Below are 27,964 nucleotides of genomic sequence, written 5' to 3' on the forward strand. Positions count from 1 at the left end.
TGACAACTAAAGGAGGAATAAACAGTGTAGGTATAGAACTTTCAAATGGAGAGGAAGTCAAGGAGATATCAAGTAATAAAAGACTGCTTCAAAATTAGGAATATAAGGGTATGTTTCAAGGTAACCATAAAGAAAGTTAACAAAACTACTCATCAAAATAAAAAAGAAGAAAAACATAAACATTCAGTAAACAAAAAAATCTATAATAACAAAAGAAAAGAAAGGAAAATCTACAAAAAAAAGAACTCAGCACAGGAAAGTAAAAGGAACAATGAAAATGTGTCAGCATCACAAAAAGAAACCACAACAATATGACACCAATTAACTCATACCTATCAGTGGAGCCCTGGTAACACACTGGTTTACAGCTTGGCTGCTAATCAAAAGGTCTGCAGTTCAAATCCACCAGCCACTCCTTAGAAACCCTATGAGGCAGTTCTACTCTGTCCTCTACGGTCACTGTGAGTCAGAATTGACTCAATGGCAACGGATGACAAATAATCACACTGAATATAAATGGCATAAATGTACCTGTAAAAAACAAAAAGTGACATAATGGATTTAAAAAACACGACCCATCAGTATGCAGTCTACAAGAGACACACGATAGACACAAAGACACTACTATATTAAAAATCAAAGGATGGAAAAAATATATCAAGTAAACAGTAACCAAAAAAAAGCAGGAGTGGCAATCTCAGATAAAATAGACTTTGAGGCAAAATCCACTATAAAAGGCAAGGAAGGACGTTATATAATAAGTAAAGGGATAATCCACCAAGAAGAAACTACCTTAATAAATATTTATGCAACCAATGACAAGGCTCCAAAAAACATAAAACAAACTCTAACTGTACTGAAAAGAGAAATAGACAGACAGTAGTAGTAGGAGACTTCAACACTCCACTCTTGGTAAAGGACAGAACATCTAGAAAGAAACTCAGCAAAGATACAGAAGATCTAAAGGCTACAATCAAACACCTACAGCCTCATAGATGTGTATAGAACACTCGACCCAATAGCAGTAAAGTATACATTCTTTTCCAATATACATGGAATATTCTCCAAAATAGACCGCAAAGCAATGCTCAATTAATAAATAAATAAATAAATAATAGGCCACAAAGCAACCCTCAATAAAATCCAAAACATTGAAATAATAGAAGCATTCTCTCTGATCACAAACCATAAAAGTAGCAATCAATAACAGGAAAAGGAAGGAAAAAGAAACAAATACATGGAAACTGAATAACAACTTGCTTAAATCCAACTGATAAACTTGCAATAGAATAGAAATAGAAGGGAAATTCCTCAACATAATAAAGGGCATCTAAACAAAACCAGCAGCCAACCTCATTCTTAATGGAGAGAGGCTGACAGCATTCCCCCGAGAACGGGAACAAGACAGGGATGCCATTTATCACCACACCTATTAAACATCTTGCTGGAAGTCCTAGACAGAGCAATAAGACAAGAAAAAGAAATAAAGTCCCTCCAAATTGGAAGGGAAAAGTAAAACTATCCCTATTTGCAGGTGATATGGTCCTATACATAGAGAACCACAAAGATTCCACAAGAAAACTATTGGAACTCATAGAAAGATTTAGCAGAGTAGCCGGATACAAGGTCAACATACAAAAGTCAGTTGGATTCTTACACCCAATCTTCAAAAAGGAAATCAAGAAAACGATGCCAATAGCCCATTCAGGTGTGATTAATTACATTTGTGTGTGACCTTTTTAGCCATGGTCTTGTAACTCCAACCCAAGTGATTGGGTAGGACTGTGTGATAGGGTAATTGTAGCCCACTAAGGGGTTTGGTCAGTTTTGCCTTAAAAGAGAGTCAATTCCAGAGCAGAGAGGGGGATCCTACCACTTCCAAGGAAGAACAGCCAGGAGCAGAGATTATATCCTTTGCACCTGGGATTCCTGTGCTGAGAAGCTCCCGGAAGCAGAATACCAAGACAGAAAGAGAGAGAGAGCTGTAACCCTAAAGATGGTGAGAAGCGGTGGCAGGAGAGACCAGCAGCAGAGACCTAGCAGCAGGACACGGCATGGTGGGCTTCCTGGCCTATAGAGAGAGAAAACTGAGTGCCTTTGGGCAGAGGCCTAGGGCCAGGGAGAGGAATGCTTGTGAGCATGGCTGGGAAGAGGCTGTCCTGATGAAAGAACTATATCCTGAGTGTTCCTGAGCCTGAATTATAACTGTTACTTCCCTTATAATAAACCCCATAATCATGAGTATGGTCTTTGAGTTCTGAATGGCCATTGCAATGAATTATCAAACCCAGCAGAGAAGTAGAGAGCGCTGTGGGAGGGATGGCTGTTGTCAGAGTGGTTAAAAATGGTGGAGAGAGAAGGCATGTCTGACCTCTGCCTCATCAGAATCAGGCTTGGGCTGTGGATCTTGGTTCTCTTTCCCCCTTGTGGGCTTAGAGGAGGTCGAACACTGCCTCCAAGCCATTTTTATACCCCTAAAAAGACAAAATAGTTAGGAATAAATCTAACCAGGGACATAAACCAAAACCCACTGCCATCAAGTCATTTCCAACCCATAGCAACCCCATAGGATTTCCAAGTCCTTAAATCTCCACAGAAACAGACTGCCACATCTTTCTTTCACAGAACCACTGGTGGTTTCAAACCAACAATCTTTTGGTTAGCAGTCGATCACTGTAACCACAGCGCTACCAGGCTCCTAGGGATGTAAAAAACATATACAAAGAAAACTATGAAACACCACTAAAAGAGACCTACATAAATGGAAAACATACCATGCTCCCGGATAGTAAGAGTCAACATTGTGGAAGTGTCAATTCTACCCAAAGCAATCTCCAGACATAATGCATTCCCAGTCCAAACACTAAGAGCATTATTCTACAAGATGGAAAAAATAATCACCAGCTTTATATGGAAAGGAATGAAGCCTTGGATAAACAAAGTATTATTGAAGAAAAGGAACAAAGTAGGAGGCCTTGCACTACCTGAACTCAGAATCTACCATACTGCCACAGAAATCAAAACAGCCTGGTACTGGTACAACAACAGACACATAGACCGATGGAAAAGAATTGAGAATCCAGGCATAAATCCATCAACTTATGGTCCACTGATCTTTGACAAAGGACCAAAGCACATTCACCAGGGAAAAGAAAGTCTTTTCAATAAAAGGTGCTGGCAAAACCGGATGGCCATCTGTAAATATGTGAAACAAGACCCATACCTCACACCATACACAAAAACTAACTTAAATGAATCAAAGACCTAAATATAAAACCTAAAACTGCAAAGATAGTGGGAGAAAAAAAATACAGGTAATGCCGGGGACCTTAATACATGGCATGAATACAATACAAACCATAATTAACATGCACAAGCACCAGAAGATAAATTGGATAACTGGGAGCTCCTAAAAATTAAACACTGTGCTCATCAAAAGATTACCAAAAGATTAAAAAGAGAACCTACAGACTGGGAAAATAAATTTAGCTACGATATATTCAATGACCATTCCTTCTTTAAAATCTGCAGAATACTTTACCTCAATTACAAAAAGACAAATAATCCAACTTAAAAATGGGCAAAGGATATGAACAAACATTTCTCCAGAGAAGACATTCAGGCAGCTAACAGGCACATGAGGAAATGATCACGATCATTAGCCATTAGAGAAATGCAAATCAAAACTACAATGAGATTCTACTTTGCCCCGACATTATTGGAACTAATCAAAAAAAAATAGAAAATAACTAATGTTGGGGAGGCTGTGGGGTGATTGGAACTCTTAAGCATTGCTGGTAGAAATGTAAATTGGTACAACAATTTTGATAAACAATATGGTACCTTCTTATAAAGCTAGAAATAGAAATAACATATGGTCCAGCAATCCCACTTCCAGAAATATATCCTAGAGAAATAAGAGCCGTCACATGTATAGACATATGCACACCCATGTTCATTGCATAATAGCAAAAAGATGGAAACAACCTAGATGCCCATCAACAGATGAATGAATAAACAAATTATAGTATAAACACACAATGGATTAAAGAACAATAATCAATCTGCAAAACATCTCACAACATGGATGAATCTAGAAGGTATTATGCTGAGTGAAATAAGTCAATCCCAAAATGACAAATATTGTATGAGACCACTACTACAAAAACCAAAAAAAAAAATTTTACACACAGAAAAAACAATCTTTGATGGTTATGAGTGAGGGGAGGAGTGGGAAGGGAAAATCACTAACTATATAGTAGACAAGTGTTAACTTTAGTGAAGGGAAAGACAACACACAACACAGGGGAAGTCAACACGACCTGACCAAGGCAAAGCCACAGGAGCTTCCTAAACATATCCAAATACCATGAAGGACTGAGTTACTGCAGCTGAGAGCTGGGGGCCATGTTCTCAGGGAACATCTAAGTCAATAGGCATAAATAGTTTGTACAGCATACGTGACGCCGAGATCAGAACTAGATGATCCTGGCTACCCACTACCAACCACTTTGACTGGAATCACAACAGAAATGGGGAGGGTTCTGACACACTGTAGGGAATGAAACCCATGTCGCAGAATACTTTATGTACAAGCAATTGAATGGGAGACTAATTTGTTCTATAATCTTTCACCTAAGGCACAAAAAAAAAAAATTTTAATAGAAATCTAGTAATACCCACCTCATAGAATTCTGTGCCAATGAAATGAAACTATGTAAATGTAGTTGCTGACACAATGATGGCAATGATTATTTAAATGTAATGTGGCTTCTATTTTAAACTTGAGACTAAACATCAAGAGGATTGGCAATACAAAAAAAAAAAAGACTGTCTACCTTAAGCATTGTGCTCATTTAAGGTCTATCAATATGGGATCAAATTGACAACAGCAACTCAAAACATTAGATAAGAACCTTAGAGGACAGTGAGTTTATGTTAATGGAGAGGAACAAGTCAGAAAAGGAAGACAAGGATGGCTGCACAACTCAATGTACTCAATGCCCCTGAATTGTACGTATAGAAACTGTTGAACCAGTGTATGTTTCTGCTGTGTATACTCTCAGCAACAACAAAAACAAATTATAAAAAAAAGAAAGAAAGCTTAGGGCTAAGGTCAAGGAGCCAGAAGAGAATTTCTTTGGGAAGTCAGAACCCTGAAAAGCACCTGTGCATAACTGGGGAATTTAGAAAACCACACACACACCCAGAACAAGAAAGACAAAAAAAAAAAAAAAAAAATCACTGCTGTCCAGTCAATTTCCAGTCATAGCAACCCTATAGGACAGAGTAGAACTGCTCCATAGGATTCCCAAGGAGCAGCTGGTGGTTTTGAACTGCTGACCTTTTTTTGGTTTGCAGCTGCAGCTCTTAACCACTGGGCCCCCGGGGCTTCCCCAGGACAAGACTCAGGTCCAAAAGCCAAATCAAAAGCCTCTTGCCTTTGAACCAATTTCAACTCATGGCAACAACATGCATTAAAAAGTAGGACTGCTCCATAGGGTTTTCTTGGCTGTACTCTTTACGAAAGCAGATCACCAGGCTTTCTTCCATAGTTCTGTGGGGTGGGTTCAAATAGCCAACTTTTAGGTTAGTATTCTTGAGCAAATGTTTGCACCACCCCGTGACCACTTATGTCCAGAAAAGACCTAAGAAAATCCTAAACTTTCACCTAAGGTTGATCTCTAGGCTTCGTGTAAGCCTAAATGTTGAAGGAGTGTCCCAGTGCAGAGCCAATCCACAAAGACTGCAAGAGGTGGAGTTTTTTCTATTGTTTTCCCCTCTATTATTCTACAAGAAATGCTAAAAAGAAGTCCCTTTAGTTGTAATGAAAGGACACTAGACAGCAACTTGAAGTCATATGAAAAAGTAAAGGTGTCCAGTAAAGGTAAATTCATGGGCAAATATAAAAGCCAGTTTTATTGTATTTTTGGTTTGTAACTTTATTTGTTATATCCTATCATTGTTATTCCAAACCAAAAACCAAACCCATTGCCATCAAGTGAATTCAAACTCATAACAACCCTATAGAACAGAGTAGAACTGCCCCGTAGGGTTTGCAAGAAGCAGCTGGTGGATTCGAACTGCCAACCTTTTGGTTGAACTCTGTTTTTGTTATTAGTTGCCACCAAATCAGCTTGGACTGATGGTGACTCCTACTGTGCAGAATAGAACTGCACTCCATCAGGTTTGCAAGGATGGGACCTTTCAGAAGCAGATCGCCAAGACTTTCATTTGAGAAGCTTCTGAGTAAGTTCAAACAACCAACTTTTCAGGCTCCAAGAGGGCAGGGGAGCCCATAGAGTTTAACATCTCTGAGAAATAGATCTGAAGGAGCAAAGAGGAGATATCTAGCCAAGGAGGCCTCTGCATTTTTTATATAGAAGTGGTAAAACATAAAGCAGAAAAGATACAACCACTGCATTATATTCCCTAAAGAGAGTGAAGGGAGGCCTAGATGTTGGAGAGGGAAGGACAGGCATTCAGGGACTGAAACAGGAGGAGGAACACCTCTTCCTAACCCTTCAACACCACAGAGCTGCCCATCTAATAGGGCTTTCCATGAGACTGGGGGCTGAGTACTCTGTTCCTTAAGCTGAGCTTGATGAACCTGTAAGATCAGGGGTCCATTTGAGGCTACAGTGTAAAATCACCAAGGCTTGGGCATTTAGGAAAAAGATTAGAGAGAGGCTCATGAAGGACCTAAGGAGTAGCAAAGAAGTTTCAGGGCATCTCAGGGCTCCAATTTGTACAACAGCCTAGGCCCCAGGGGAGAGAGAGAGATGAGCTCAGCAACAAAGACATAAAAGAGTTGTAGCCAATAGAATAACAGCAGCTATGGAAGACAAGACAGTTCCATTCAAAAAGGATCTCTCCTGGACATTCCTGCAGGGAGCAACCAAGGGGCCAGAGGTGAGGGGTAGGAGCCAGTTTCCTTGTTCTGTGTTTCTAATCTCTGTCCTGATTGCCTTTGCCTCTCTTTCTCCTCCATCCTTGGTTTTCTCAATGTACTTCCTTAGTTTGATTCTTCCTATTCTGGCCCTCTTTTCCCTCAAGATCTTCACCTGTGCAGAGACAAAGACCTGAAGACTGGAGAACAAGTGAAAAGAATGAGAATGAGCTCTCCTCTGGATGTGTGAGAATGGGACTCCCTACCATAGGAAAGTGCAGCTAAACCCCCGACTCATGAGATCTGACCCAGAGAAGGCACTCTGTAAATGCTGAACAAAAGACCAAACCAAAATCATTGCCATCCAGTGGATTCTGACACATAGCGACCCTATAGGCAAGAGTAGAACTGCCCAGAAGGGTTTCCAAGTAGGGGCTGGTGAATTAGAACCACCAAACTTCTGGTTAGCAGCCCAGCTCTTAACCACTGCACCTCCAAGGCTCCAAGGGACTAGGGAAATCAGGAGAGCTTTCATTTTACGTTGTGGACTTAAGACTCCTGAAAAGAGGTAGTCATTGAACTCACCCATTTCTGATTTTATTTTCAGTTGAAAACTAGATGTGAATGTCAAATTGCCTAAATTCATAAAGATGATTTAACAAAAAAGCAGCAGCCAATACCACACTTAAGAGAGAATTCTAGAGGCTCTTTAAAGTCCAGAGCCAAATAAGGATGCTGGCTCTCACGGATCTTTTATACTGTTTTGAAAATTCTAAACAATTTAAGAAGATGCAAAATAAAAATAAGGGCATACATGATTCAAAGTTATTGTAATAGTAAGTAATACATTTTACCAAAAAGCAAAATCCAAGAGGGAGAACTTACTGAAAAGCTGTTAGCTTTGGTGAGTATTGTAAATAACTGTATTTTGGAGAATGTTATTAAAAATAATAATCAGAAGAATATTTCTTAAGTAACAATAACTAGCTAGAAGATACAAAGAGGGAAAAAGTAATAAAATGGAAAAAATTCCAAAAACACCTAGAAATAATATGTACATGTATATTGTTTTTTAATTGTGAGAGTCCTATGATGTAAAGGAAAAAGCATGAGATTTCTGAATAGAAATAATCAATGGCATAATGCAGAGTCAACTGTTTACAGACCATAATTGATTTATATGTTTAATATAACACCCAAAAAAACTATAACCAGCCTTTTTTTATTTAAAAAGCAATTATTTAAAGTTATTAGTAAGAATCTCCCCTACCATATGGTAGAAAATCTTGCAACATAACAATCAGGTATACCTACACATGCTGTTAGGGAACATTTTCTAAGATAATTAAGTTAAAAAAGAAAAGGAAAGGAAAGAAAACAAGGATATGATTAATATGCTAACATTTGTTTTTGTCTTTTATGAGAAAATATGCATGTATATTCTTGTCCATGCAAAAGCTATCTCTGGAAGTATCCTCAAGAAACATATTACTGGATGCTTCTGGTGAAAAGAAAAATATCCTGGGAGGTTCAAGCATGGGGGTCCTTCCATTGTTTATATTTTTCAGTTTATTTGAATTTTTACCATTTGCACGTATTACATCTTAAAATTGAAATACTATTGAAAATAAAATTTATGTGGTTATACCCTCTGTATAGATTGCTGTTGCATCACTTGAAATTCTATTCAAAGGAAATAATGTGACTAGCTCGCAAAGATTAGTAGCATTATTTTGGGCAATAAATATAGAATAACCAAATATAAAAATATAAGGTAGCTGTTAAAATTAAGGTAACAAATAGTTTTTAATGATACTAGTAAGTCTTTGGTTCATTTATTCGTCCATACAAAACTTCTTTATTGAGTACTTGCTTTCTATCTTAGAACTCTAAGACAAAGGCAAGATAAAAATGTATCTCTATATAATGATATAAACTGCTTAAAAATAAAACCAGAAAAATGGAAGTATAAACCAAATATTAGTATTTATTATCTATTAGTAGTAAAATTGTTGTTGATAGATCTGGACCTGCTTATTTTTTATTAGACATACAAGTGAAGATGATAAATAGCTATTTCAACCTTTCTGTTTAAAATTTACTTTGGCTTTCTTTGTTGCTCCTCTGTAGAATATTTCAAAGAAAATTTTAGGGTCAGTCATAAACAAAAGGACCTGGGTCGTTAGAGGGTGGTCTCTAATCACGGTCTTAAGCTGTGCTTTCAAACACAACTTTCTTCCTCTTTCAGTTTTAGGGACAGAAACTGAGAGTAGAGCACCTGTGCCATGTTCACCTCCATCAACAGTTCCAGCCCTCAGGTTTCCCAGTTCATCCTGATGGGTCTCCCAGGCATTCACAATTGGCAGCACTGGCTCGCCCTGCCCCTGGCTCTACTCTACCTCTTAGCTCTTGGTGCCAATCTCCTCATCATGATCACCATCCAACATGAGCCCATACTACATGAGCCCATGTATCATTTTCTGGAAATATTGGCAGTGGTAGATATTGGTCTGGCCACCACTATCATGCCCAAGATTCTGGCCATCTTCTGGTTTGACTCCAAGGCCATCAGCCTCCCTGAGTGTTTTGCTCAAATCTATGCCATCCACTACTTCTTGTGCATGGAATCTGGCATCTTCCTCTGCATGGCAGTGGACAGATATGTAGCCATCTGTCACCCCCTTCGATACCCCTCTATAGTTACTGAAGCTTTTGTGGTCAAAGTCACAGGATTCATGGTGCTCAGGAATGGCCTGTTGACCATCCCAGTGCCTGTCCTAGCTGCTCAGCAACACTACTGCTCCAGGAATGAGATTGAGCACTGCCTCTGCTCTAACTTGGGAGTTATCAGCCTAGCTTGTGATGACATCACTGTGAACAAATTTTATCAACTGGTCTTAGCATGGATCCTGGTTGGGAGTGATATGGCTCTGGTGTTTTCTTCCTATGCTCTAATCCTCCGCTCTGTGCTGAGGCTGAACTCAGCAGAAGGAATGTCCAAAGCTCTGAACACCTGCAGCTCCCACCTCATCCTAATCCTCTTCTTCTACTCAATTATCATTGTGCTGTCTGTCACACATCTAGCAGAGAAAAAGTTTCCCCTCATCCCCGTACTCCTTAACGTGCTGCACAATGTCATCCCTCCTGCACTCAACCCCATGGTCTATGCACTCAGGATGCAGGAGCTCAGGCTGGGCTTCCAGAGGCTACTTAGGCTGGGTGAAGATGGGTCCACCAAGTAACTCCAGCTGTAGGAAACCATGAAGACCTGAATGAAACACAGAGGTTTATTTCTCAACACTGCTGTGTTGTGATTCTGCCTTCACCTCTAACTAGGAATAAAATGACCAGTGAAATTGTGAAACTGTAAATCTCACTAATCAAAATATGCATATTAAAATTACAATGAAATTTCCTATTACCTAGAAAATAAGTGACTAGGTAAGAGCAGAAAAACAAAGTGTCCCTGACTGCTGATGCCACCCTGAGATGAGACATTCAAATTTTTCCAGCCTCTAGACATTTGATCAACCAAACTGTTCGAGTCTTCCAAGCTGAGGCTACAGAAAATCATGGAGTAGAAGTAAGCCATCCACACTGTGGCTTTTTTTGAATTCTTGACCCAAAGAATATATGAATGCAATAAAAGAGTTGTTGTTTTACGTTACTATGCTTAGGGCGTAAGGTTACATGGAACTAATAAAACAATAATACCAATCACCATTGATTCAATTCTGACTCATAGCTACCCTGTAGGACGGAGTAGAACTGCCCCCATAGGGTTTCCAAGGAGTGCCTGGTAGATTCAAACTGCCAACATTTTTGTTAGCAGCCATAGCTCACGTGGAACTACAAGGCTAGATTTTGCTGCTTAAAGAATGTTGCCAGAGGTTCTAAGATAGGGGTAAGCTCTGGAAAGAAAAGGTATATTTTGAGTTGGGTAGACTTCAGAATCTTCCTATAATTATAGGCATTATTCAACAGAGAGGGATATATTAAGCCTGGGGAGCCTGAAATGGAAAGCTGTCTATCTGGTGGGGCTGCCCTGGGACCAGGCTGAATGGATCTGCCCCCAAGAATCACTTGGACAAATCCTGAGAGCAATGAGGTCCTTTCCCCATTGCAAAGTAAAAATCATTAGGCCCTGGAAGATTCTTGGAATAGACTGGGGAGGGCCTAGAGAGCAGCACAACAGGAAACAGGACCAGGGCGTCTAAGGGATCTAATTTTCTAAAATCCAGACTCCAGGGATGGCAAGAAAAACTGGGGATCTTTTCTGAACAACAAAAGCCTGAACACAGGCAGCTGGTCCAGCGGGGTAGAAGTAGAGAAGGAAACAGGAGAGAAATAAGCTCTGAGCTCTAAGGTGGTCACACTCAAGAAAATGGAACGTTCCAGTAGGAAAACTGCAAATAAAACATAATGAAACAAAACAAAATCATTCACAAAACAAAGAGAAAAGCAAACATTTCACAATGATACGTAAGAGACTCTTGGTAAAAAGGTTCAATTAATAATGATAAGCCAAAGGGTCTAGAATAATAAATTCTAGATCCAAGATTTCCAAAACAAAAAAAAAGTTTCGAGAATCATTGGTATTCAATAACACAGATGAAGAGAGTACTGGGGAACTGGGAGTTAATAAACTACCAAAGATGAAACAATGAAAGAAAAGTAAAGGAAAAATATAAAAGAAACATTATGAGTTAGGGAGATTAGGGTGAAAATTATATATATTTGATATATATATATATAATTGATGTAAAAATCATTGGCATCAACTAAAACACCTTAAAAAACAAAAGAAAAATTCATTATATTTGACAAAAGACATGTAACTTTAAAAACAACCAAAAAAGCATACTTAATGTGAATTCTACCTGAATTCCCATTAAATTTAAGCAACAAACTGAAGTTCTATGGAGTCACACTTATTTTATATTGATCATGGATTTTCAACGATTCAATGAGACATAAAAAAAATTATGAGAGGCTAATGCTTGTAAAATATGGAGCCCTGGTGGTGCAATGGTTAAGCGTTCAGCTGCTAAACAAAAGGTTGGCAGTCCAAATCCACCAGCAACTCCTTGGAAACTCTATGGGTTGGTTCTACGCAGTCCAAAAAGGTTTGCTATGCCTCGGAATCAGCTGAATGGCCATGTGTTTTTGGGTCTCTTGCATCTTAGTCCTCAAAGTGACATCTTTGCTTTTTAACACATACTGCAGCACATTTTCCCACTGCAATGCATCCTTTGATTTCCTGACTGCTGCTTCCATGGCCACAGATTGCGATACAAATAAAATGAAATCTTTGACAACTTCAATCTTTTCTCCATTTATCATGATGTCGCTTATTGGTCCAGTTGTGAGCATTTTTGTTTTCTTTATGTTGAGGTGCAATCCACACTGAAAGCTGTAGTCTTTGATCTTCATCAGCAGCTGCTTCTAGTCCTCTTCAATTTCATCAAGCAAGATTGTATCATCTGCATTTAGCTGATTGTTAATGAGTCTTCCTCCAATCCTGATGCCCCATTCTTCATATAGTCCAGCTTCTCAGATTATTTGCTCAGCATACATATTGCATATGTATGATGAAAGGCTACAACCATGACAGAAACTGTTCTTGACCTTAAACCATGCAGTATTCTCTTGTTCTGTTCAAACAACTACCTCTTGGTCTATGTACAGGTTCCTCATGAGCACAATTAAATATTCTGGAATTCTCATTCTTCACAAAGTTAACCACAATTTGTTATGATATACACGAGTCAAATGCCTTTATATGGTCAATAAAACACAGGTAAACATCTTTCTGGTATTCTCTGCTTATCCTCTGCTTGTAACCAAGCTTCATCTGACACCTGCAATGATATCCCTGGTTCCATGTCCTCTTCTGAATCTGGCTTGAATTTCTGGCCATTCTCTATACTGCTGCAACCACTCTTGAATAATCTTCAGTAAAATTTTACTTGTGTGTTATTAATGATATTGTTCAATAATTTGGAATGGGCAAAAATATGGATCTCTTTGAGTGGGTTGGCCAGGTAGGTGTTTTCAGGATTTCTTGGCATAGACGAGTGAGTACTTCCAGTGCTGGGTCCATTTCTTGAAACATCTCAACTGGTATTCTGTCAATTCCTGGAGCCTTGCTTTTTGCCAATGCTTTAAGCGCAGCTCGAACCTCTTCCTTCAGTGCCATTCGTCCCTGATCATATGCTATACCTCCTGAAATGTTTGAACATCAACCAATTCTTTTTAGTATAGTGGCTCTGTGTATTCCTTCCATCTTCTTCTGATGGTTCCTGCGTCATTTAATGTTTTCCCCATAGAATCCTTCAATATTTCAACTCCAGGCAATAAAATTACGTATATACAAAAAATTACATACAACCTGTAACCAAACCCATTGCCATCAAGTCAATTCCAACTCATAGCTACCCTATAGGATAGAGTAGAACTGCAGCTCGTGGAATCTAACTGCCAACATTTTGGTTAGCAGGCAACCTTTTAATCATTAAGCCACCAGGGCTCAAAAAACTATATAAGGACTTCCAGCCAACTTCAGCCATAAACAGAAACACCATGCCGTCCCTCCACAGCAAAGACCCAAAAAACTAAGTAAAGCAGAGACAAACATCACTCCTGGAACCCAGAGTGTCAAATGAGGAGATAAAGAACTCAACCAAACAATGAATGGAAGAAGAAATTAACAGAGGACTGAGATCGAGGAGAGATATTTGCTGAGGTTCCTTTTCAGCTAACACAGCACGGATTCACCATCTGGGACTCCTTTTCGAGATTGGCTGACAAGGAGCACAGGAAAGCAGCTTCATGGAGCTCCCAGCAGGAGAGAGAGCACCTGGTAACCAGCGATACATGCTTTCCCACCTCCCATTCTCTTCCTGCTGCTCTACCTCTGAGTTTCCTAGCTGGCTGCGGTGGCTTGGCCGGCCAGGAAGTGCAGTGTCCCCGCGGCTTGGGTTTGCCCTACCCACATCATTGATAGGCAGACAGGGATTACAGGAAAGCAGCTTCACAAAGTTCCCAACAGGAGACAGAGCACCCAGTAACAAGCAATATATACCTTCCTAACTCACACCCTTCTTCACCTCCCCTTTAGGCCTCCTTTGCTTCCTGCCAGCAACAGTCTCTTGGCCAGGAGACAGCTGCTTCTGCCCTGGGCCACTTGGATTCTCCCTGTCCACACTAGTCGGTTCTCTGAGATGATGCAGCTTCTTTCTGTCTCGTTTGGTTTCTCCTGTGCCTCCCAGTACCTCCACCTCCTTTCTTTCAAACACTTGGCTCTGGGTGCCATCTTTGCTTCTTCTTGAAATGCTATGAAGCCCTGCTCGACTGGGGATCCACTCCCCCGGCCCACAACATCAGGCTGGTGGGATCTCCAGGGCCTTTTTTCTCTTTTTTTGGCTTGTTTTGTTTTGAGAATCTACTTCCCTAGCCTGTGACACCACACTGGTGGGATCCCTGGGTTTTTTATTTTTGTTTTTGTTTTGCTTGTTTTGTTTTGTTTGCATTGTTCTGTTTGTTGGTTGGTTTTCTTTTCCTTTTTGCACTTGGGAGCCCCTTCTAGCCAGACTGCGCTGCACGGCCTAGGAGCCACTCCCCCAGTCTATGCAGACCCATAGGCAGGATCCCTGGGGACATTTCTTTTCTTTCTTTTTTCCTTCTCTCTTTTACCCTTTCTGTCTTTCTTCATTTCTCAGTTCTCGTCTCTCTGTACTTACCTTCTTTTCCAATCTCCTGAATACCTGATGCTATGTGACATCTATACCCCTTCTAAAAAAAAAAACTAGCCAGGCTATATTGCACGACCTGGGAGACTTCCCCAGTTTTCGCAGCCACACTGGTGGGACCCCTGGGGGATTTTCTTTTCTAATTTTTTTTTCTTTTCCAAATTTTTATCTCGTTTTCTTCTTCTTTTTTTCCCTTTTCTTTTTTTCCTTCCCTCTATTTCTCGGGTTCTCATCTCTCCATTCCAATGACAAGCTCCCTTTGTACTCTTTTCTTTTGGGGTGTTTGTGTGTGTTTCTTTCCCTTTGTTTGTTTTTGGCTCCTATTTCTCTCTTCTCTCTCCTATACCCATACTAGCTCCATACATCACAATTTCCCCCCTCTTTCCTGCCTACCTGCACCCTACACTGAACATCACACCTCCGAGCAGCACAGGCACAGCCTACCAGAACCTGCCCATCACTGATTCTTGGCCTGCCCTGTCAGCCCTAGTACGTACCAAAAACAACCCTTCCCAGCCCTGCCCCTTCAGCTGGACCCACCCTGCTGCACCATACTTCAGTGACTGGCTCTGCCCGTTGGACAAGGAGGTGAAAAATATCATGACTGCAGACAAGCAAATGACAAAGAATGCAGAGCCTACCTGCTCAGACGTAACCAAATAAAATAAAATAAAGCATGAAACAAACAAATCTACAATCACTAAATGAAGGAAATAACTACTGAATGTCCCAAAGACTGCAGGCTATACGAAAACATAAAAAAAAAAATAGGATAAGATAGTTCCAGCAGGCATCCAAAAGAAAACACCAGATAACTTTCCAGTAGAACGAAAGGCAGTAGAGCTACCTGACGTGGAATTCAAATCTCTAATATTCAGAACTATCCAAAAGTTGAAGCTAAAAGCAGACAAAAATGAGGGAAAAGTAGACAAATTTATGGCAAAGGCAAACAAATTTGTGGAAAATACAGACAAAAAATTGGTAAAACTCAGGAAAATAATACAGGAACAAAATGTCAAAATAAATTCACAACTAGAAACCATACAAAAACAACAATTAGAAATCCAAAAGGTAAACAATGAGATTTCAGAAATGGACAGTGTCATAGAAGGACTGAGGAACAAGTTTGAAATGATGGAAGAAACTATTAGTGAAATTGAAGACAAACACTGGGCTACAACTGTGCTTGAGGAAAAATCAGAAAAAAGAAATGAGGAAACCCTAAGAATTATGTGAGATACAGTCAAATGCAAATTTTTGCTAGTGATCAGAGTTCAACCACAGGGAGGGAAAACAGAAAACACAGAGAGGTCATTGAAGAATTCCTGGCAGAAAAGTTCCCTAATATCATGAATGATGAAAAGCTGACAATTCAAGAAGCTCAACGAACCCCATATAGGACAGACCCCAAAAGAAAAACATCAAGGCATATCATAATCATACTTGCTAAAACCAAAGACAAAGAAAAAAAATCCTGTGAGCAGCTTGAGAAAAACAAAAGTCACATACAGAGGAGAAACAATAAGACTAAATTCTGATTACTCTGCAGAAATTATGCAGGCAAGAAGGCAATGGGATGATATATATAAAACATTGACAGAAAAACATTGCCAACCACGAATAATATATCCTGCAAAACTCTCATTCAAATATGTTGGTGAAATTAGGACATTTCCAGATAAACAGAAATTAAGGGGATACGTAAAGACCAAACCAAACCTGCAAGAATTATTAAAGGGAGTCATTCTGTCTCAGAACAAAAAACATCAGACCACAGCCCAAATCCAGGACACAAGGTTGTACCAGCCAGATACAAACATAGGAAATGAGCTCTCAAGGACTATCAAAAACCAAAAGAATTACAAAAAGGAACCAGAGAGGTTAAACTGTAAATGACTAGAATGTCAGAACAATAAAAGAGAGAATAAATGGTGTAGGTATAGGACTTTCTAATGGAGAAGAAGGCAAGGTGATACCCAGTAATAATAGACTGGTTCAAACCTAGGAAGATAAAGGTAAATTTCAAGGTAACCACAAAGAAAGTGAACAAATCTATTCTTCAAAATAAAGAAGAAAAACAAAGTCTCAATAAAAACAAAGCCTACAAAAATGAAAAAGAAATCCACAAACAACAGGAACTCAGCACAGGAGAGTAAGAGGAACAAAGGAAATGTTAGCACCACAAATAAAAGCACTACAAAATGGCAGCAATAAGCTCACACCTATCAATGATTACACTGAATGTAAACAACCTAAAAAAAAGGTACCCCTAAAGAGACACAGAGTGACAGAATGGATTTAAAAAACAGGATCCATCAATATGCTGTCTGCAAGAGACACACCTTAGAATCAAAGGTGCAAATTTATTACAAATCAAAGGATGGAAAAAATATATCAAGCAAAAGCAAATAACTACCAAAAAAGAGCAGGAGTGGCAATACTAATCTCAGATAAAATAGACTTTAAAACAAAATCCACCATGAAAGACAAAGAAGGGCACTATATATTGATTAAAGGGACAATCCATCCTGAAGACTTAACCATAGTAAACATCTAGGCACCAAATGACAGGGCTCCAAAACACATAAAACAAACTTTAACAGCACTGGAAAGAGAAATTAACAGTTCCACAATAGTAGTAGAGCACTTCAACACACCATTCTCGGTAAAGGACAAAACATCTAGAAAGAAACTCAACAAAGATACAAAAGAGCTAAAGAGCACAATCAGCCAACTTGATCTCAAAGACATATATATAGAACACTCCACTTAACAGCTGCAAAGTACACATTCTTTTCCAAAGCACATGGAACATTCTCCAGGAAAGACCACATCTTAGGCCACAGAGCAAACATCAGCAAAATCCACAACACTGAAATAATACAAAATATCTTCTTTGACCACAATGCCATCAAAGTAGAAATTAACAACAGGAAGACTAAGTAAAAAAAAAATCAATTACATGGAAATTGAATAACACCTTGCTTAAAAATCACTGGGTAATAGAAGAAATCAGCAATGGAATCAAAAAATTCCTAGAATGAAACAAGAACAAAAACACTTTATACCAAAACCTTTGGGACACAGGAAAGGCAGTCCTCAGAGGTCAATTTATAGCAACAGATCCACACATCAAAAAGGAAAAAGGGGCAAAATCAAAATTAACTACACAACTTGAAAAACAGAAAAAGAACAGCAAAAGAAGCCCACAGCCACCAGAAAAAAGGAAATGATAAGTATCAGAGCAGAAATAAAAGAAATAGAGAATAGAAAAGCAATAGAATCAACAAAATCAAAAGTTTTTTCTTTGAAAGTATCAACAAACTCAACAAGTCACTGGCCAAAGTGACAAAAGAAAAACAGGAGAGAACGCATATAACCCAAATAAGAAATGAAATGCCAGATATTACAACAGACCCAACTGAATTAAAAAGGATCATAACAGAATATTATGAAAAACTGTACTCCAACAAATCTGAAAACCTAGAGGAAATGGACAAATTTCCAGAAACACACTCCCAAACTAACACAAAATGATATTGAAAATCTGAGCAGATCCGTAACAAGAGAAGAGATTGAAAAGGTAATTAAAAAAAAAAATCCAATTAAAAAAAAACCCTGGCCCAGTTGACTGTAGTGGAAAATTCTATAAAACATTCAGAGGAGAGCTACTCAAACTACTTTAGAACATAGAAAAGGAAGCAATACTTCCGAATTCATCCTATGAAGCCAACATAACCATGATACCAAAACCAGGCAAAGACAACACAGAAAAAAAAAAAATTACAGACCAATATCTCTCATGAATACAGATGCAAAAGTTCTCAACAAACTTCCAGCCAATAGAATCCAGCAGCATATCAAAAAAGTAATACACCACAACCAAGTAGGATTCATACCAGGTATGCAAGAATGGTTCAACATTAGAAAATCAATCAGTGTAATCCACCACATGAATAAAAAGAAAGCAATGAATCACAAGATCATCTCAATCGATGCAGAAAAGGCATTCAACAAAGTCCAACATCCATTCCAGATAAAAACTTTCAATAGAATAGGTATAGGAGGAAAATTTCTCAACTTCATAAATGGCTTATATATAAAACCAAGGGCCAACATCATTCTTAATGGAGAGAGGCTGAAAACATTCCCCTTGTGAACAGGAACAAGACAAGGATGCCCTTTATCACCACTCCTATTTAACATTGTGTTGGAAGCCTTAGCTAGAGCAATAAGGCAAGAAACAGAAATAGAGAGCATCCAAGCTGGTAATGAAGAAGTTAAACTCTCCCTATTTGCAGATGATATGATGCTACACAGAGAAAACCCAAAAGACTCTGCAAGAAAACTACTGGAACTGATAGAAAGATTCAGCAGGATAGCAAGATACAAGATAAGCATACAAAAATCAGTTGGATTCCTATACACCAATAAAAAGAATGATGAAAAAGAAATCAGGAAAATAACACCATTTATAACAGCTCCTAAAAAAAAAAAATAAAATACTTGGGAATAAACCTCAACATGACCTATACAAAGAAAACTACAAAACACTACTGCAAGGAACCAAAAGAGATCTACATAAATGGAAAAACATACCATGCTCATGGATACGTAGACTCAACATTGTGAAAATGACAGTTCCACCCAAAGCAACCTACAAATACAATGCAATCCCGATCCAAATACTAACAACATTCTTTAAAAAGATGGAAAAGCGTATCACTAACTTTATATGGAAAAGGAAGAAGCCCCAGATAAGTAAAGCACTATTGAAGAAGAAGAATAAAGTAGGAGGACCCTGACTACCTGACCTCAGAACCTACTATACAGCTATGGTTCAAAACAGCCTGGTACTGGTACAACGACAGATACATCGACCAATGCAACAGAATTGAGAACCCAGATATAAATCCATCCACCTGTGGTCACCTGATCTTAGACAAGGGCCCAAAGTCCATCAAATGGGGAAAATACAGTCTTTTTATCACATGGAGTTGGCAAAACTGGATGTCCATCTGCAGAAAAAATGAACCAGGACCCATACCTCACACCATACACAAAAACTAACTCAGAGTGGATCGAAGACCAAAATATAAAGCCAAAAACCATGAAGTTCATAGAAGAAAAAAATAGGATCACTAATATACAGCACTAACAGGATACAAACCACAACCAACAACATGGGAGCTCCAGAGGATAAGCTAGATAACTGGGATCTTCTAAAAATTAAATATTTATGTTCATCAAAAGACCTCACCAAAAGAGAACCTACAAACTGGGGGAAAGAATTTTGGCTATTACAAATCAGACAAAGTCCTAATCTCTAAAACCTACCAGAAAATCCAACACCTCTACAACAAAAAGGCAAATAATCTAATTAAAGAATGGACAGAGGAAATGAACAGTCACTTCACCAAAGAAGACATTCAAGTGGCCAACAGACACATGAGGAAATGCTCACGATCTCTGGCCATTAGAGAATTGCAAATTAAAACCATAATGAGATACCATCTCACCCTAGCATTACTGGCACAAATCAATAAAACAGGAAATAAATGGAGAGGCGGCAGGGAGATCAGAACTCCTATGCACTGCTGGTGAGAATGCAAAATGATACAACCTTTTTGGAAAATGATATGGTGCTTCCTTAGGAAGCTAGAAATAGAAATACCATATGATCCAGCAATCCCACTCCTAGGAATATATCCTAGAGAAATAACAGTCATTGCACAGACAGACATATGTACACCCATATTCATTGCAGCATTGTTCACAATAGCAAAAAGATGTAAACAACCTAGATGCCCATCAACAGATGAATGGAGAAACAAATTGTGGCACGTACACACAATGGAGTATTATGCAATGATAAAGAACAACAATGAATCTGTGAAGCGTCTCATAACATGGATGAATCTGGAGGACATTATGCTGAGTAAAATAAGTCAATCACAAAAGCACAAATATTGTATGAGACCATTACTGTAAATACTCATGAAAAGGTTTACATAAAAAATAGTAATAAAAAAAAACCTTTGATGGTTACGAGGGAGGAGGAGGGTAAGAATGGAAAAACACTTAATAGACAATACACAAGCGGAAACTTTGGTGAAGGGTAAGACAGTACACAACACCGGGGAAGCCAGCACAACCTGTACAAGGCAAGGTCATGGTAGCTCCATTGACACACCTAAACTTCCTGAGGGACCAAATTGTTGGGCTGGGGGCTGTGGGGACCATGATCTCAGGAATACCTAGCTCAATTGGCATAACGTATTTTATTTAAAAAATATTCTACCTTCTACTTTGGTGAGTAGCATCTGGGGTCTTACAAGCCTGTGAGCGGCCATCTAGGATACTTCATTGGTCTCAACCCTTCAGGAGCAAGGAAGAATGAAGAAAACTAAAGATACAAGGGAAAGATTAGTCCAAAGGACTAATGGACCACATCTATCACGGCCCCCATCAGACTGAATGAGATGGTGCCTGGTTACCACCACTGACTTCTATAACAGAGATCACTATAGAGGGTCCCAGACAGAGCTGGAGAAAAATGTAGAGCAAAATTCTAACTCAGAAAGACCAGACTTGCTGGCCTGACAGAGACTGGAGAAACCCTGAGAGTATGGCCCTACACCCTTTCAACTCAGTAATGAGGTCAGTCCTGAGGTTCACCCTTTAGCCAAAGATTGAACAAGCCCATGGAAGAAAAGAAGACTAAAGTCGGGCACCAGCTCTGGCGCAGGGACTGGAAGGCAGGAGGGAACAGGGAAGCTGGTAATAGGGGACCCAGGGTTGAGAAGGGAGAGTGTTTATATGTCATCGGTTGTTAACCAGTGTCATGGAGCAACGTGTGTACTGTTTGATGAGAAACTAGTTTGTTCTGTAAGCCTTCACCTAAGGTACAATTAAAAAAAAAAAAAACTACATAAGCAGCATATAAAACCAAACAAAAATTTGGGGGAGTGTTATAAAGATCCCATATGATAACATCTAACACAGTCATTCAAAATAACGTTTATAAAGATTTTCCCAATGCGCTGGGAAATTCATATGTATTATGTTAAGCAAAAACACAGAATGAAAAGTTCCATTTACATGAAATTTCAACTGTGTAAAAAGACTGCAAAGAAAAATGCTGAAAATTAAATATCCTAAAATGTTAATTGTCATTATCTTTGGTTGATGTTATTTTGATTTACAGTAATTTTTTCTTCATAATTTTTGTTTTCTTTTTTTATTTACCAATTTCATGGGCAGCATGTGCTTATTATAATCAATAAATAGCACAGTCATTCACTCTTCCCAGAGGTGGGGAGGGATGGAGCTTAACGTTATTAAATGAAGCAAAGGCAGAGATCTGGAAAAGAAAATACTGATACCTAGATATTTGACAAAGCAAGGCATTATTCACAGATGTAGGTAACAAATTCTCACACATGCAAGGATTCCCAAGGCATATTGCCCAAGTGCACTTTCTGATACAATTACTTGAAAATATTTGCCAACCATGCAAGTATGAACGAACTCAAGAATGTAAGAGCAAGAAGGACCAAGTGTGAAAGGTTCAAGAGTGAGCCATGAAATTAAGAAAAAATGCCTGTGTACAAAAAAATGCCTCCTACATTTCCAACATACGCCATACAAAATCTGGAAGTGGATGGAAGTTTGTTGATCATTTTCTCTCCTTATATTTTTTATTAGTAAAATTGATTATTTGAAAACATAACTTTAAATATGTCTTCAATATTGCTTTCACAATTGAAACAGGAAACAAATAGTATTATCTAAAGGGTATTAGAGACAATATACTGGAAAGAGCACTGAAACTGAACGCAAAAGATGAAAATTTTTGCTGTAGCTTTGTCACTAGTTAGTGATTTCAATATATGACTCTTTTGTAGACAAATCATTCAACCTGTGGTTCCTCATACGTGACTAAGAAGAAACCAAGCCTGTTCCTGCTGAGTTGATTCCAAACCCATGTGTTACAGAACAGAACAGCTCCATAGGGTTTTTCTGGTTGAAATTGTTATGGAAGAAGATCACCAGGCCTTTATTGTGTTGCTCGGTAGGTTCAAATTGCCAACACTTAGGTTAATAGTAGAGTGCAAACCATTTGTACCACCCAGGGACCTTCTTATGTAAATAATAATATTATATAATTAAATGAGATGGTTTTTGTCAGAAACCATTTTCTAATGACAAGGCACTGTTTCAACAAAAAATATGGTTGGGATTCTAATTAGCACTATTTATTCTCTTCTTGTAGATCCCCAAGAATGGAAGAAACACCTCTACCCTCTAGTTTTACCTCTTGAAAAGTCAGGTTCTTCATAATGTACATGTTTCCTGTTTTGTGTCCATGGTCCCCATATACAAAAAATCTACCCTTAAGGAACATAAAGTCAGTAATTCTTCACTTTTATTCTACTAAAAATAGGGCTTTTACCTTAGGATCTCTTTGGGCCTTTCTGTTCTTATCTGAGCTCCTTCTAGGGTTTAAATGGAGTTGAACATGAATTATGATAAAAAGCAGTACAAAATTTGGGCTCAGCTGATCTACCACAATCTTACTCTATTTTCTCCTTAATTCACAGGCAGATAGTATATCGAGACATCTCATGATATGGATACCACCCTGAGTATAACCAATAGCTGAAGGTTTCAAGTGTCTGAGTTCATTCTGTTAGGATTTCCAGGCATTGATGAATGGCAACAGTGGCTTTCCCTGCTCCTGGCTCCTCTCTACCTCTTAGTTCTCGGTGTGCCTCATTTTCATCACCATCCACCATAAGCCTACCCTGGGCCATCCCATGTATCCATTCCTTGGTGTCCTGGCTGTAGTGGATATTGGCCAGGCCACCACTCTCATGTCCAACATGCTGCCATCAACTGGTTAGATGCCAAGTCCATCAGCCTCCCAAGTCCATCAGCCTCTCTGAATGCTTCACTCAGACTTACACCATTCACATTTTATGAGCATGAAGTCAGGCATCTTCCTCTGCATGACTGTGAATAGATACATAGCTATTTGCTATCCTCTTCAATACCCCTCCATAGTTACTGAAACTTTTGTAGTCAAATGTACAGCATTCATGGTGCTCAGGAATGGCCTATTGACAATCCCAGTGCCTGTACTGGCTTCTCAGCGACTCTACTGCTCCAGGAATGAGATTGAACACTGCCTCTGCTCTAACTTGGGAGTCACCAGTCTGGCCTGTGATGACATCACCATTAATAGATTCCACCAGTTGGTCTTGGTCTGGGTCATAGGTGGGAGTGACATGGGTCTGGTCTTTGCTTCCTATGCTTTTATCCTTCGCTCAGTGCTGAGGATGAACTCTGTTGAAGCAACACCAAAAACCCTGAGTACCTGCAGCTCCCAACTCATCCTCATTCTCTTTCCTATATAGCCATCATATCTGTCATCCACCTGGCAGGGAGAGAAGGGTTCCCCTCATCCCTGGTCTCCTCAATTCGCTGCACAGTGTCATCCTCCCAGCCCTTAACCCTTATGGCATATGCCCTTAGGAGCCAGAGGTCAGAGTGGGTTTCCAGAGGGTGCTTGATTTGGATGATGATGTGTCCATAAAGTGACCCAATTTAAATGACAGAATATTAAATATAATACTGCATAAAGAGCACAGAATTTGGAGCCAATTGTCCTGGGTCAGAATCCTACCTCTCAATTGCTAGGAACATTGATTCAAATGAATTCACTTATTTTACATAGCATATACTACATGCAAGGCACTGTTCTAAGCATTTCACAAGTACTAACTCATTTAATCCCCACAGCAGCCCTATGAAGCAAGTACAATTATTATTTTACACTTTGCATTTTACAGATGAGGCCATTGATTTAAAATACTTACAAAAGGTCAAATAGGAAGGAAGTCAAGACGTCAGGACCGAGGATGATGATGATCAATAGTCCATTCCTGAGCAAAATGAATGCTGTATATTTGACTACCAAACTTCAGTAACTATGAAGGAGTATTGAAGAGGATAGTAAATGGCTACAATCTATCCAAAGCCTTGCAGAGGAATGTGCCTCACTCCATGCCCATAAAAGAATGAATGGCATAGATCTGAGCAAAGCACTGAGGGAGGCTAATAGCATTGTCATCAAAAGAGATGATGGCCAGGATCGTGGGCATGATGGTGGTAGGCAGGCCAATGTTGACTACAGTAAGGATACTAAGGATACATGAGCTGGTGCAGGGTAGACTCACGCTGGATACTGATCACAATGAGGAGACTGGCACCTAGAAAGCCAGCACTGCCATTCATCAATGCCTAGAAATCCCAACAAAATGAACTCAGATATTTGAAACCTTGAGCTATTGGTTATATTCAGGGTGATAGCTTTATCATGAGATGTTTTGCTCTCAGTATATGCCTATCAATTAAGAAAAGAGAATAAGGTTGTGGTTAGCTCAGCTGAGGCCAAAATTTGTATAACGCAGACCCTTTTATCACAATCTGGGTTCAACTCCGTTTAAACCCCTGAAAGAGCTCAGATAAGAACAGAAAGGCCAAAACTGGTCCCAAGATGAAGATTTTAGTAGTATAAAAGTGAAGAATACTGACTTTATGTTCTATGACCAAGTTCTCAGTAAAACAGACAATATATATTCTTTTTGTTTAGCCATACAACATTTTCAAACATTCATAAAACACTGTGCCATGAAGAAAATCTCAATAAGTTCCAAAGGGTAAATAAACTCCAAAGGCCTCTGAAGCAACATGATAGACTCAGCACCCATCACAGCCTCCAGCTTCCAACCCTAATCCAAGCAACAATTCAATGTGAGAATGAATCAGTGTGCGATAGCATAGTTATTTGTGTTTTTCTTAACCATTTAGCATGTGTAAAACTTTGCTGCTGTTGTTTCTGTTTTTTGGGTTTTTTTGTTTTTTGGGGTTTTTTTGTCTCTTTTTTTAGCTTTCTATCTTTTTTTGTGTTGCTGATGAAGTTTCTGAATGTTATGCTCCTGTGATGGTTAAGATTATGTGTCAACTTGGCTGGGCCATGATTCTCAGTGTTTTGGCAGTTGTATAATGTTATGATCACTTCCCTGTGGAAATCTGATGTGTGATCACCCCCATGATGGAAACTGCTGAGTGACACTCATGCGGGGAGGGCCTGTGGCAGCCCACCACCCCTCCACCTTCATCTATCCACCCTCCACTGCCTCCTTTCTTCCTGCTCACCTTGCCGAGGTTTTTGACTTGTTCTGGATCCAGCAGCTGCCTCTTGTCTGACCTCTTGGGACATGAGCTAGCTGCTTATCTGTTGATCTTGGGGTCCGTCGATCTTCACAGCCTGCAAGCAAGAGTCTTGCTCCCCAACCTGCCGATCTTGAGTTCCCCAGCCCCTGCGGCTACCTGAATCAGGAGAAACCTTGCGGTCTTGCCTGCCAATCTTGGAATTGGTCGACCTTCACAGCCTGTGAACAGGAGCCCTGCTCTCCGACCTGCCAATCTTGGGTTCTCCAGCTTCTGTGGCTGCGTGAATTCAGAGAGGGCCCTATCTTGATCCATGGACTTGGGATATCCCAGCTTCTACAATCTCATGAGCTGTTTCATTGATTAAATCTCTATCTGTCTATGTATTTACACACTTTACTGGTTTTGCTTCTCCAGAGAACCCAGCCTACGACAGCTCCTAATCCCATTCTCCCATAAATTCTGTGGCTTTTCTTGTGTGATTTTGTACAGCCTGATGACTTTTATACACATGTATTCCCTGTTACAACAGAATAACTCTACTTGCTAGAGCGAGGAGGAAACCAAGCCTAGACAAAAGGGAGAGCACAACTTCTTCTAATGATTCAAGCCGATAGAGCTGTCCATCTGGTAAACCTGCCCCTGGGATTAGGTCTGAGTATGACTGTTCCCAGGAGTGATGAAAATAAGCCTTCAAAGTCACTGGGGAGACATTCCAGCTGAAGTGAGACAACAACCTGTCCTGGGGTTGTTGAATGAAACTGTAGGGTGCCATGGGATAGGTCTAGAGAGCATCAGACTAGGACCAGATTATTTCAAGGTTCTGATTTATAATCAAAACATTAGGAGTGGTAAGAAAAAGGAGAGATCCAATCTGAAAACAAAATGCCAAACATAGGCAACAACAGCCAGAAGAAGGGAAGCAGCTCAAAAGGCACCGTCAGCCTGAGAGTGTTCTCATGGCCTCTCCTGCAGTAGTAAATAAGCCAGCAGGTGACATGGACACTGGGAGTGGAGATGATGGAGGTTGTCCATGTCCCTGGGATTTTGTCCTGCTCTATGACTCTGCCTCACTCTATCCTTGGCTAGCTCAATTTGCCTTTTTTTTTAATCTTCCTTCATATTCTCCATCTGTGCAGTGGGTAAGCACCATGTCTAGAGAAGAGGTCAAATAAATGAAGCTGAACTTTGATATAGTCCTGTTGGGGAAGGAGGGACTCTGCAGACAGAAAAACAAGCAAAGGCAACCCTGTGACTACCACATTGTCAGGCACACAAGAGGCTCTCAGTAAAAATTTGGTGAGTAAATGACCAAGTTAAATAGTGCTACGATAAGAATTTATACATCAAAAGTTCCCAAAACAAAAGAAGACAGTGCCAGTCATGACGCTTGATCCTTTCGTGATTTGATGCTCTTAAACAATCTAAGATCGAATACTTTATTAATCTGATTTATTTGTATAACACAAAGTCAACATCATTCTCAATGTAAAATTTTAACATATTTTTATTAAATCAACCAAAGGGAAAAAATGAGATTGGCTGCTATTGCTATTGTTTCACTTTGTTCTGATCAAAATAAAACATAGATAACAAGTATAATATTTGGAAAGGAGAATCAATAATTATCATTTTTTTTTACAATAATTATAAAATCTTCCTAGAAAATCAAAGAGACAAGCAACAAAGTTTTTATATCTGACAATATTTAGTAAAGTGGTGAATACAGGGCAAAATAACAAAAATCAGCAGTTTTCCTATATATTAACAATTAATTAGAAAATACACTCCAGAAAAAATTTCACTCAAAAAATTTCAAATATAGTAAAGTCTCAATGTGAAATGTTGACATGTATAAAGATTGCCTTTTGTGACATCTAAAAGTTAAATAAAAGAAGAGATAGTTCAAATTGCTGATTAAGAAGGAAAATTTAATGTTCTTAAGATGTTAATTTTTTATAAACTAATTTTTGTATTTAAGATGATTATAATCAAACTGGGATGTTTTGGAAATCAACAAAAGAATTTTGAGATGAATCTGGCAATGCAAATATTGAGGACAGCTTTAAAATTAAAAAATATTAAG

The 27,964-nt window shown here is 39.1% G+C and overlaps 1 protein-coding gene and 1 pseudogene across 1 annotated transcript; both read left to right on the forward strand.

Annotated features, from left to right (window-relative positions):
* Window positions 1–9,159: 9,159 nt before the first annotated feature.
* On the forward strand, window positions 9,160–10,366 carry LOC100656837 (olfactory receptor 56B4-like). The gene has a single exon (XM_003422886.3). It carries the CDS (start codon window positions 9,175–9,177, stop codon window positions 10,129–10,131), a length of 957 nt encoding a protein of 318 aa, XP_003422934.2. The 5' UTR covers window positions 9,160–9,174; the 3' UTR covers window positions 10,132–10,366.
* A 12,796-nt stretch (window positions 10,367–23,162) lies between these two features.
* Window positions 23,163–25,305, forward strand: LOC111748951 (olfactory receptor 56B34-like; annotated as a pseudogene).
* The last annotated feature ends 2,659 nt before the right edge of the window (window positions 25,306–27,964 follow it).

The sequence above is a fragment of the Loxodonta africana genome, chromosome 7, assembly GCF_030014295.1.
Source record: "Loxodonta africana isolate mLoxAfr1 chromosome 7, mLoxAfr1.hap2, whole genome shotgun sequence".
Classification (NCBI taxonomy): Eukaryota; Metazoa; Chordata; class Mammalia; order Proboscidea; family Elephantidae; genus Loxodonta; species Loxodonta africana.